The sequence below is a fragment of the Lacerta agilis genome, chromosome 9, assembly GCF_009819535.1.
Source record: "Lacerta agilis isolate rLacAgi1 chromosome 9, rLacAgi1.pri, whole genome shotgun sequence".
NCBI classification, from domain to species: Eukaryota; Metazoa; Chordata; class Lepidosauria; order Squamata; family Lacertidae; genus Lacerta; species Lacerta agilis.
This window is the reverse complement of record NC_046320.1, coordinates 61,631,014-61,643,254: the sequence shown is the minus strand read 5'-3', so window position 1 is coordinate 61,643,254 and position 12,241 is coordinate 61,631,014. Positions and strand designations below refer to the sequence as shown.

Here is a 12,241-nt window from a genome sequence, read left to right as displayed (position 1 = left end):
ACTGGTAAACTTTTTCCTTCTTTGGGCTGTGATTTTTATTTTTTTCTACATGCTATTCTCACCATCTTTCAGCATTCAGAAGAGCAATATTTTAATGAGGGCTCAAAAAGCATTCAAAATCCCTAAGTGGCTGGCATCAGAACTAAAGTGCCATGTCTGCAGACGTCTGAATTAATATTTCAAATGTAAGCATGCTAGTATCAGATTTCTAAATGATCAGGTGACTGAGATTTTCCTCAACTGGGAGCTTCAACTGAAGCTGAAAGGCTGGCTCTAGAGTGCCTCCCATCCATGAAGGTCCTATCACTTGCAGAGGAGAGTTCTGCTCATGGGACCTCTGGATCCAACACATGATATTTTTACATTGCAATGAAATAATAACTCACCAGTAGCCAAGTAGATGGGGTGATGGTGAGATGGACTCCATGCCTGCATGGCAGTACGGTCTATCTCTTTTAGCTTCATCCTGCTGAGGAGGTACAACACAGAGACAGCATCACTACATGAGAAGGTGAGAAACCGGACAAAAATGAAGGCTCTTAACCCAAAAGTGTTCGGAGGAGGGAGGGGGCAATATTTAAATCCTTCTGATTGGAAGAATAAAAAATAAAGTCCAATTTTTGCATCAAAGTAGTCTTCAGAATATTCACCAATATTAAGAAAAGAAATCCTAGAAGAGTTTAAATCAGTAGACCACAGTGGTGGCTCCTCACTTGTGGAATGCTCTTCCCAGGGAGTTCATATTCTGTTCCAACTGCTCTGGCCCCAAGTCAGGTTGGGTTTGGAGTAAGCAAAGACTCAGAAAACTGTCTAAGCTGAAGGCTATAATGCAGCTCATAATTAAACAAACAAACAAACACACCTAAGCCTCACATGGCACTATGGTATGAATGATATTTCTTCACTGTCCTCCTCACAAACAGCTTCATTCAAAACCAGAAATTCTTGCATGGCTCAATACCAACAGGGCATGTGGCTCTGAAGCTCTATATATGAAACTGACAGTGACGTTTTCCTGTTCATTTTTGATTAGCGGCGAGCTGCCAAACAAATTGTGGTTGGTTATGGCTTCTTCGAAACAAGTTGAGTAGAAACCATGGTTTATGAAGCTAGCTTATTTTAACAAACCGTAGTTCGTATTAACCACAGTTTAAGGTTCAGATAGAATGCTAAACTGTGGTTAAGCAAAGGCAGAAGCAAGAGCTTGCACATTCCTTCTAGTGGCCATGCCAGGTGACACAATGCAACATCAAATGAGCATTAAAACACTGTAAATAAAGTTTTTTTTTGTTATTGTAACCTGTTCTGTGAACGTAACCCCTGCATAGGTGGGGAGACACCTGTATAAGAAAGGGGATTTTGACTAAACTTCAGGAAGAACTTTCTGACAGTTAAGACCTGTTTGATAGTGTAACGGACTGCCTTGGGAGATTGTGGACTCTCCCTTTGCTGGGCGTTTTTAAAGAGGTTGGGTAGCCACCAGAGATGGATGCTTTAGTTGAGATTTCTGCACTGAAGGGGGTTGGATTAAGATGACTCTCATGGTGCCTTTCAACGCTGATTCTATAGAATGCTGGCATGCACTCATTTATAAGAAGAAACTGCAAACAAGTTCTGGAATACCGTTATCCAAAATTCCACCTCCAGACCTCCACCTAAGTGCCAGCGAAAAGGACAACGTGGCCCTCACTCCGATGGCCAACTGCCCAGACTTTTGTTCCAACCACAGCTTCCTCTTAAAACGCTTTGACTAAAACCTTAAACCGGAACTGTGTGATCATGCCACAAAAGCTTTAATTAGAACCAGAAACAAGCTAAAAGAAGAAAGTGTAAAACAGAAAGTTCCGCAAAACTTTCAGATAAGCATCTCTCAGAAAGTACTTTCGAGGTATATCTGCCAACTGCTCAAACTGATATCATCAATGTTGAGTCTCCCTACTCCCTTTTTATTAGCCAGCTCTCTCCTAACCAGAAACCCTATAATTCTTATAGGAGCACAGCATTGAAGGAAAGGATTAATATATATTTTTTAAACTACGTCTTGTGTGAATGCAGTCTTAGCAGCAGCCTTTTTCCATAGCAAGGAAACTGAAATGACTGCACCCCAACTGTGGAATGCTCTAACCACAAGAGGCTCATGGCTCATCTAGTGCCCATGTTGTGGTCTTCTTGGTACCTGGTGAACAAACTTTTGATTTTCTCTTGCTTTTCACTACTGGTGCCTTTTCAATACTGTGTACCAACGCTGTTCTCTGTGATTGTTTTTTAAAAACAACACAGGCTAATCTCTCGCTCAGTGTTAGATATTCCCTGGGCACAAAGTTGGTGACTGACATCTCAATCAAGCCAGTTTAAAGACCTCTGTCTCAGTTCATAGTTACTGGTAATTCTATTTCCATTTCCACTGTATGAGTTTCTCCTTCTTGCACAAAGGGACACGTAAACTGTTGTAAGAGCAAGCTAAAGTCAGGAATGTAGTTGAGATCATAGAATTGTAGCACTGTCTTATATATCTGTGTTTCTGACACTGCTCTAGCTCATTTGTCCAGCTTCTGCTGGTTTCAACATCTTACATGTTGCATGTAATCTATCAAAATCCTGCTTGCTCTTATGCTAAGAAAAATTGAGGCAATAAAATATGTTGTTATGTGTATATTGTATGTGTTCTCTGGTACCAATCCTGCAACAGCTAACCACACCACTTCTTCATTTCAACTACCGTACAGCTTTTAAAGTCACACTTCCTGAAACGAAGAATTTTCAACAAATCATGCAACAGGAATGTAGGCGTGAGCTGCAGCACTAGTCTATACAGTGAAAATGGAAGTTGATCTGGAGCCAATAAAGAAATATCATTTGGAAGCGACCATGGCACCTTAAATATTCACTTTTCTTTCATAGTGACTGTTCCCAATTCTGCACATGCCCACTTCCTCTTCAACTTGTGCATGGACAGCCAGTATGGTATTTGGGTGTTAGATTATGACAGGCCAGGGCTCAAATCCCCATTCAGTTATGAAGCTCACTGGGTGACCAGCCTAACCTATCTCACAGGCTTGTTGTTAGAGTAAAGTGGGGAAGGCAAGAACTTTGAACTCCTTGGAGGAAGGATGGTGTATAAAGACAATCAATCAATCAATCAATCAATCAATCAATAAAATATTACTTTTCTCCACTTAGTGCTGGACAAATTGCAAGTCCTCCAAAGAATTCAGAAAAATAATACAGTACTGGACAGCTATTTCCATTACTGAACTTTCAAAGTATCACTGCAGCCCTATCTCCTGCTAGTCCTAGAGAGATACAAAGGAGTTCACAACCTTCCAAGGTGTCCAGCTACACAGAAAGCTATTACTTGGCACTGTAACCTTTGATACTAACACAGCACCAAAGGAAGTGCTGCCTCTCATTAAGAGAGATTAATAGGCAAAAGGGACCCAAGGTTACTTAATCCTAACTGGTATCTCTTGAAATCTGTAGTCTTCAAACTTTGCAGACTTGGGACCTGCCTTTAATCCAAACATGCATTTGGGAACCCATTTGTTAATTTTTAATCATCTATTTTTATGGCAGTAACGCTGCTGCTGCTGTGACCCAACCTAGCTCAGGCTTGCAACTCAGTAAAGTAAAGGTACAGGGACCCCTGAACATTAGGTCCAGTCGTGTCCGACTCTGGGGTTGCGGCGCTCATCTCGCTCTACAAGGCCAAGGGAGCCGGCATTTGTCTGCAGACAGCTTCTGGGTCATGTGGCCAGCATGACAAAGCCGCTTCTGGTGAACCAGAGCAGCGCACGGAAATGCCGTTTACCTTTCCGCCGGAGCGGTCCCTATTTATCTACTTGCACTTTGACGTGCTTTCGAACTGCTAGGTGGGCAGGAGCTGGGACTGAGCAACAGGAGCTCACTCCGTTGCGGGGATTTGAACCGCCAACCTTCTGATCGGCAAGCCCTAGACTCTGTGGTTTAACCCACAGCGCCACCTGGGCCCCTCAGTACTGGATCTCAATTCAACTCAATCCCAATTTACCAGTTGAAGATCACTGATAAGCCACCATGGTTAAGAAGCAGACGTTTCCTAAGAATATACAAGTCTGCATGCAAACCCTCTTGCTAACAACTGCAAATACAAAATCAATGCCACATACACAAGATTACACTCTTGTTGTTCCATAGTAATTAATCCAAAACTAACAGACTCCTAATTTTTGCATTAACATACATTACAGTCTGCCATTCAACAACTTACACTGAAATGTGTGTTTATCTGTGATATTACTAGCAGCCTCATATCCAAAAAAAATGCAGCTTTGAACGATTCAGCCCACCATCTTGATTCAAAATGGTATCCTGTATCCAAACATAGATGGAAAACCTGCTGCTTGACCCAGGAACCACTGTGCAAAAATTTGATTACAATATCGTAAAAGATGTCCAAACTTATACGGAAAAACAACTTTCCAAAATACACTGCAGGTAGCAATTAACATTTTGCCATTTGATCACTAGCCTTATATTTGGTGTGCCCTGCAAGGGTGGTAGGTATTCTAAATTAAGTGGTCCTGAATAAAAGTGCCACTTTGTGCACAAAAGGTAGGAAAACTCTTCTGAGGCCTTGTAGAAAATACCAGCGACATGCTCAAGATCACTGAGAGATCTTAAACACAATAATCAACTGACTGTACAGCTTCCAGTATTTCAAGACAATCGGAGAATAGGCTAAAACTTAAATCTGCAGGGCTTGTCATGGTACACTGGCTGTAGAAGAGGGCAATTCATGCAGTATTTCAATGCTGTTGAAGCCAGCATCCTAATTCTAAGTATGGAACTAGAGAAAGGAGCAGCAGTTTCTTCAGGTGCATGAATGCAAAAAATATTGATGCAACGGTATTTTGCTGATAATGCTATTTCTCCAACCCAAAACTTGTGCATGCCTAGAAACAAGAAAGGGGAAAGGCCTGGAAAGGCTAAACTCGGGTCGATCTCCGAGGGGTTTGGAAAAAACCGCTGCTCCTTTGAGGGGGGAGCGAAGGTGCTCAGCCAGACGCCCCCCAACCCGATGCAACAAAAGGGCCGCAGTGCTAGAAATGCAGGCAGCCACGTCCAGCTCGGACTAAATCCCATTATTTGCACCTCCAAGAAAGTGGGGAGGGGGAAGCCTCTTGTTAAAACCACCATGCCTAAACCGGGAGCCCCCGCTTTTTGCAAAAATAAATAAATAAACGAGAAGGGTGGGCGATGTGGATCCCTCGCCCCCTTTTCTCGGTCGCCTCGCAACGCCAAGTTATGGCTGCAATCCTAGGAAAGACGAGTCGCCAGGATGCGGCGCAAAACCAGAACTGGGCCGAGTTTAAAGGGAAGCCGGTGGGCTGGGGGACAGCGAGCCCGGCTGGGACTCCCAACCCAACCCGCCCCGCCACCCTCCCTAGCTCCTCTCACCTGCTCGCCGGTCTCCCTCGGCCAGGAAAGTCAAGGCTGGGCTGCGGCCTCCTCCTCCTCCTCCACCCGCAGGGCCCCAAGCTCCAACCCGCTCGGGCTTCAACGTGGCAGCCGGAGCACCGCCTCCATGCCGCCGGCTTCCGGGACGAAGTGGCACCCGCCCGCTGCTGGGGCTGGGCCTGCCTGGGAGAGGGAGGAAGAGGAGGAAGCCGGCGAAGGGCCGCTCGCCACGCCGCCGCCTCTGAGGGGAGAGGCTGCCACGGTCGACGCGCGCCGAGGGTCCTCTAGGCCGGAGCGGCTCAAAGTTTCCCCGCTGGGCCACGCGGCTTTCGGAATAGAGATTTGCTGGCGACAAGCCGAGGGTGTTTTTTATATATATACTCTGAGGGTATATATTCACCCTTTTATATACTTTTATATATACAGTACTCCAGGGTGGATTTGATTTAAATCAAATCGATTTAAATCACTAGTCAGTAAGACTTGATTTTAATCCCTTTTTTTTTTAACAGAAAGACTCATTCTTGCTGGTATCTGAAGAAGTGTGCATGCACACGAAAGCTCATACCAAGAACAAACTTACAGTAGTTGGTCTCTTAAGATGCTACTGGAAGGAATTTTTTTATTTGTTATTTTGTTTCCATTCTTGCTGGTATAATCTTAATATTTACAACCAGATGAAGGTTTCATTTTTGGAATAATAAATTTTCAGAGTAGTTTTTACAGTTCTATCAAATATTACTGATTTGCTTATACTATTAGAAATACGTTGACAGATAATTATGGAATTATTGTGAGGTTGAGTGGCTTAACTGTTTATATTTGGGCAACTTTTCTGCTGTACTTTATTGGAAGGAGAAAACTTATCATTTCCTTAATAAAAATTTAAACGATTTATTTAGCTAAAACAATGTTATGGCATATGTAGCCATGTTTGTTAACTGATGTTAAACACCTTAGACTGAGTTTTAGCACACATGAAAAACTTAAAACAAATCATTTCCTGGTGAATAGCCTTTGGACTATAATGTAACTTAAATAGAAAACTATCTTTAGAAAGATCTTTCCTCCAAAAGCATTTTATTTTAAAAATGCATTTTTTAATTTAAAAAACCATTGATTTTTATCCACCCTGATATACTCTGATAGAAACCACTCCTAGCAGTGCTTGATTTACAGAACAGAACGAAACTGCTTTGTAATATTGACCGGGGAGGGGGAGCATAGCCTCCAACATTTCTTCTTTGAAAATAGGAATGCCCTATTCTATCATCATGGCGATGACTCAAGAGCCATGGAACTCAACATCATCTTCATTATATTTATACCCCACCCATCTGACTGGGTTGCCCCAGCCTCACTGGGCAACTTCCAGCAGCTATAAAAAACATAATAAAACACAAAACCTTAAAACACTTCCCTCTATAGGGCTGCCTTCAGATGGCTCGGGGGTCACATAACTCCATACCTTCCAATGTTTTTCCTTTGAAAATTAAAAGTAAATGTAAAGGGACCCCTGACCATTAGGTCCAGCCGTGTCCGACTCTGGGGTTGCGGCGCTCATCTCGCGTTACTGGCAGAGGACATCCTAAAGGAAATCGGGACACTCTGGGATCCGAATCAGAAACTGATGCAGCAGCATAAAGAACAAGAATCATTCCCGAAATATAAACGAGCCTCTTAAATATGTACTTAAGGTGTGAGCTCACTTTTGCCAGGTAATCTCATTTATATTCTGAGACACAAACCCTCTCTTTCACGTTTCTGAGTTGAGATCCCTGCTCATAACCCTACATCATGGAGAACTGTAGAATAGCCAACGTTCTTGAGAGGTGTGGATACTGCTCCTGGTTTTACTATACAGCATAGTATATTGTATTATACTATACTAAAATATAGTTGCCATCCTCTCATACCACACCCTTTGAGAACCATTGCTCTAGTTGATGGGGAGTGTTCATGGGCGTTTTATATATATGTATATACTGTATATCATAACCTCTGCACATGTGCAGAGTGCATTTACTTCCCCACTGCAGCTAGTTAAGAAAAGCGCTGCTGAATGAGACAAAGGCCTAGCCCAACACTGCTTTTGAAGGTCAGTGCCTCAGGGAACCCCACAAGCAGACCATTAAGGCAGCCGCACGCACCTAAATGATTTTAAGACCCTGGACTTTGATGTTTATTTAGAATCACGGTATCTGATATGCTAGGCTGAGTGGTTTGGCCGCTCGGGGCCCGCCCAAGCAGGAGTTTGAACTTCAGTCCAACACTGTGCAGTGGGTGTACATTGGGAGTCTGAACTTGCTGCACATAATTTGCACATGAAAGTTATCTTTCAGGAGGCAGCATTTTATGTGGGGTTGGAGGGGAGGAGAGGCTGCTCTTCTGACAGATATATAAGGTTTGTGTTCAGGTGTGCAGGCCTAATTAACTGCAGACTAGTGTTGGGTTTCTTTTTGTTTTAAGTAGTTTGCCACTGATACACTTCCAGATATAGGTAGGTAGCCGTGTTGGTCTGCCATAGTCGAAACAAAATAAAAAAATTCCTCACAGTAGCACCTTAGAGACCAACGAAGTTTGTTAGTGGTATGAGCTTTCCTGTGCATGCCTCATGCGTGTATCTGAAGAAGTGTGCATGCACAGGAAATCTCATACCAATAACAAACTTCGTTGGTCTCGTAAGGTGCTACTGGAAGGAATTTTTTTTTATTTTGTTGATACACTTCCGATACTTGTGGCTGAAATCCTATGAATCTTATGAATGTAAACTTAAGTTGCATTGAACTTCTGTTTAAACATGACTAGCACAGGAGTCTCACTCTTGCCCTTTTCCTAAGGCTGCATATATAATCTTGAGCAGGAACAGACAAGTGACACTTGCATTTTTCCATTTATGTGAAATGTTGGTAGTTCAGAGGATCCCATGCTAGAATAGACTTCTGAAATAGCTACTCCAGGATTCATATAAAAGCCACTACAAGGTGCTCTCATTTACTAGGAACTTTGGCATCAATTTTGCTAACAACCTGATCATGAGTCTAGCATCCCATTTCCCACAGTAACCAAGTTACAGTAACCCCACAAAGACACAAAGCTTACCAATCTGTGAGACTTGCCCTCTTATCCTATCACTAAATTTACTCAGAATCCATTTTCAGTGCAGAATAAGCAGTCATTTGTCTTCTTTACTTACACAGATCTATGTGAGTTTCAAATACCTTGAATTACAAAGATTAGGCCAACACACGTGTTCAGTTCCCTGCTGAAACATTGTTTCAGCAAGCCTACCCAGTCCTATAATTTAGTTATACAAATATTTGTATGATTGTAACTGATTATGGTTTTATGTATATTTGTACATTGTGGATTTTAGCTACCTTTTATCTACAATACTATTTCTGTATCATGTGGAAAGCTCTCTGAACAGGCTGTCTTTAAATCTGCTAAATAATAGACAAAAAAATTAAATATTTATAGAAAGTAAAAGTACAAAAAATATCCAGAATCCACAGCTGGGCAAAGCATTGCATCCTGACGAATTCTATACAGTACTTGTTTTTCCTTTCCCCCTGTTCTTGTGTACCATCATACCACACTTTAATGACATTTTGTTTGATACCACCCAACTGTACATATTATTTCACATTCTCCCAAGTACTTTGAATACATCATGTAACATATTTGCCATTTCCGCAGCTGGGATATTAGTAAAATTTATTTAATAAAGTTTAGAATGCTAGTTCTGCTTCCTAGGCACAAACTAGAAATCAAGCCACAAGACTTCATTGAAGGTCAAAGTATTTATTTATATCAATACAAAAGGAAGATCAGTATACAAAATGTGTCTTAGAGTGATTGGTCAAAAGTTATACTTTTACAATGATTTCCCCTTTTCCTTTTTTCCATTTGGTCCAGATTTTATTCTGTTCACTCCATGATTTCTAGACATGGGCCTGAGAGGCTCTTCTTTTATGTTTAGAATCTATTTTTGCATTTTCAATTTTACAAGAAGCAAAAGAAAAATAAACACAATAAAAAAATAAAATCCCCTTTGAGTTCCCTCCCCGCCCATCTTTGTGTATCCTCATCTAATGATTTTCCCTCTGCGTCTCTTCTGTAACTCTATTATTATAAATCCTTTGCCAATTTGCATAGTTCAAATTTTTACTAAAGGTTTTCTGTCAAACCTACCAATGAAAGTAATTGTTTACAGTAATTTTTCAAGTAAGTTCTAAACTTTCCCCATTATTTATTAAAGCCAGCCTCTCCCTGGTTTCTAATTCTTCCTGCAAGTTTTGCCATTTCAGCATAATTCATCAGTTTTACCCGCCACTCTTCCTTAGCCAGAATTGTGCCTTCTTTCCATCTCTGGGGATTTTTTCCCTTTTTTGCTTGGACATTTATCCACTCAAGCCTCCACACAAGTGAATCAATTCACAGAAATCAAGACAGCAAATATCCAAACCACCCCAAAACCCAACAGGAAATCATAATTTTCTCAAGGCACTTAAAACACGCAGTAAATGGCTTTTAATTAGTAACCTCTATTTCAAGAGATCAGGACATAATTTTGGACAAAACTATTAAAAATCAACTGCCTTCTCTAGCATGCTCACTATGGTACACCCCTATCTATCTTTTAAAAAATACTGGGAGGTGGGAGAATAAATAAAAGCATTTTGCAATTCTACTGCTGAAAACTAAAGCTGCTTATACATACTATACATACACTGTTCCAAATACTTAAAGAGAGCAGGGTACAAATGTTATATAACATGCACATACCTAAAAACCTTTCTGTGTGTGTCAACTATGCACAAAATCTAGAATATTTACTGGAGCTGATTTGCACAATAGTTTCTACCCATCTGGGCAAACCTAACAGTACATGTTTACATGGACACCATGTTTTAACAGGAAAACATGAATACAGTATGATCACAGCAGTACTTTTTTCAGCTACCCAAGACCTCAGGATTGTAGAATGATATACCATGTTCCCCTGCAAATCAGATCTACTTGCACGGACAAGAGTTTCATGAGTATTAGCTCTTAATTTTGCCATTTTCACAAATGCTTTAAATGTTACCTGATTATCCTGGTTAGATTCTTTATGCCTGAAAGCAGGAAAATGAATTATAATTAAGTAAACACCAAATATTGCTAGAGATAAAGAAAATACAACGTTCAAGAATATATGTTACTTTAAATCCTGTGTCCTCATCTTCATGAATAGTAATCACAGCAAATCATGATGTGAACAGCAAAAAAAGGTTTAATCACCGGACACCAGGAAAGTACCAGCAGAAATGAAAAATAAACCTACAATACTAATGTTGAAGTCTACATGCAATCATGTTCAATTTGGGAGCTTTTAAAAAAAAGTAGATTCCACACATTTTAAGGATACTACTTTGTACTAAAACTTCCATAAATCAGCAAGGAAAATGAACATTTTTTTATAACACGGGTGAAAATAAGTCTTCAAAATATAAAAGTACAAAACCTATGCCAAATGATGTTCAGAGCAACAGTCATACCTCAAAAAGTTTGGGACTCCTTGCTGTCATGAAGTCCCCATCTATGGAAAAAGCAATTCTCCTTTCCCTCTGCAAAACGAAAAAGGACAGATAAAACACGTATTAATAATACCTGCAAATCTGATCAGAAGTGGGGGTGCACCTTCAAGCAACATTACGGAGGTCTCACTGCTGCCTCCACGGTACTGAGTAACCAGGAGCACTAATATTCCAAGCCTGAAGAACCAGTATTGAGTTCTGTCTTAGGAAGATATGGCTTCTTGGCTATGAACGTTGCCAGGCAATTTGTACATATTACTGCATTTCTTCCAGCCAGATGGGCGGGATATAAATAACGACTTATAAATAAAATAAAAATTTCCTTCCAGTAACTTATAAATAAATGACAAATTAGGATGATTATTCCTAACTTGTCTCCTGTTGCTACAAAGTCAAAATGTGAAGGATTGGAGTGGTGGGGAGTTACGAGTTATCACAAGAAAGTAACCACAGTACATACTAGCAAGACTCTTCCTTAACCAGAAGAAATGGACCCACCTCATCACAGTGAAAAGTTCCTTTCAAGCCTATAGATATGAAGGTCTGGAAAAGAATACAGGAAACGGAGTGGGGGTCCCCAGCTTCCCCCAATAAACTGCTAAAAAATGTTTTGGGTATCCCCCCCTTCCCGGCAGTTTTTCAAGTGCCTCTCACTAGACTCCAAATTAGTAGCAATTAAATACATTTAAATTAGGGGGAAGAGAAAATAACAACAGTAGTCATAATCGTCCGCCCACCCCGTTAAATGAAGCTAAGTAGAAAGCTACTGCAACCCCCCCCCCCCGCCGCCGCCGCCGCCGCCGCTGCCGCCCAATATTCTACGCAGAGACCAGCACTCCACCAAGGACGAAACGCGAAAGGAATTCAATTGCCAAAGCACGCGGGTATAGCCAACCTCGCGCCTAGCGCGGCCGTGTTCTCATTGGCTCATAGCCGTACGCTGTTTTTGATTGGGTCCTGACATCCTCTTCCGCTTCCGGTACGCGGGTGAATTACGTTTTCGGAATGATAGAAAGGAAATGCAACCAATCGGAAGTACGGGGCCTTAAAGGGAAACTAACCAATGAGAAGAACGGCTTAATACCCGGAGAGGGAGCGCGAGCCAATCAGAAAGGGCTTCAAGAAAGGAAGGGGAGCCAATAAGGAAAACGGAATCTGCGAGGGCGGCGGTTTGAACGGCCTTTCAACTAAGGGTGGCGAGCACGTAGAGCTACGAACTAAGT

At 41.5% G+C, this 12,241-nt stretch overlaps 1 protein-coding gene across 13 annotated transcripts in view; it reads right to left on the bottom strand.

Annotated features, from left to right (window-relative positions):
- The window catches only part of SEC31A (SEC31 homolog A, COPII coat complex component), a 58,871-nt gene extending 47,260 nt beyond the window's left edge, over positions 1 to 11,611 (bottom strand). For 4 of the 13 annotated variants that reach the window (XM_033160759.1, XM_033160760.1, XM_033160763.1 and 1 more), the window contains exons 1-2: positions 5,437 to 5,613; positions 387 to 469 (exon numbers count right to left, since the gene is read on the bottom strand). In XM_033160759.1, coding sequence (XP_033016650.1) covers positions 387 to 465 — 79 coding nt within the window. In that variant the 5' untranslated portion in view covers positions 466 to 469; positions 5,437 to 5,613. Of the gene's footprint in view, positions 1 to 386; positions 470 to 5,436; positions 5,615 to 10,528; positions 10,557 to 10,979; positions 11,049 to 11,516 lie in introns of those variants that run through there. The other 9 variants (XM_033160765.1, XM_033160766.1, XM_033160767.1 and 6 more) reach the window with 5 other exon arrangements.
- Between the last annotated feature and the right edge of the window lie 630 nt (positions 11,612 to 12,241).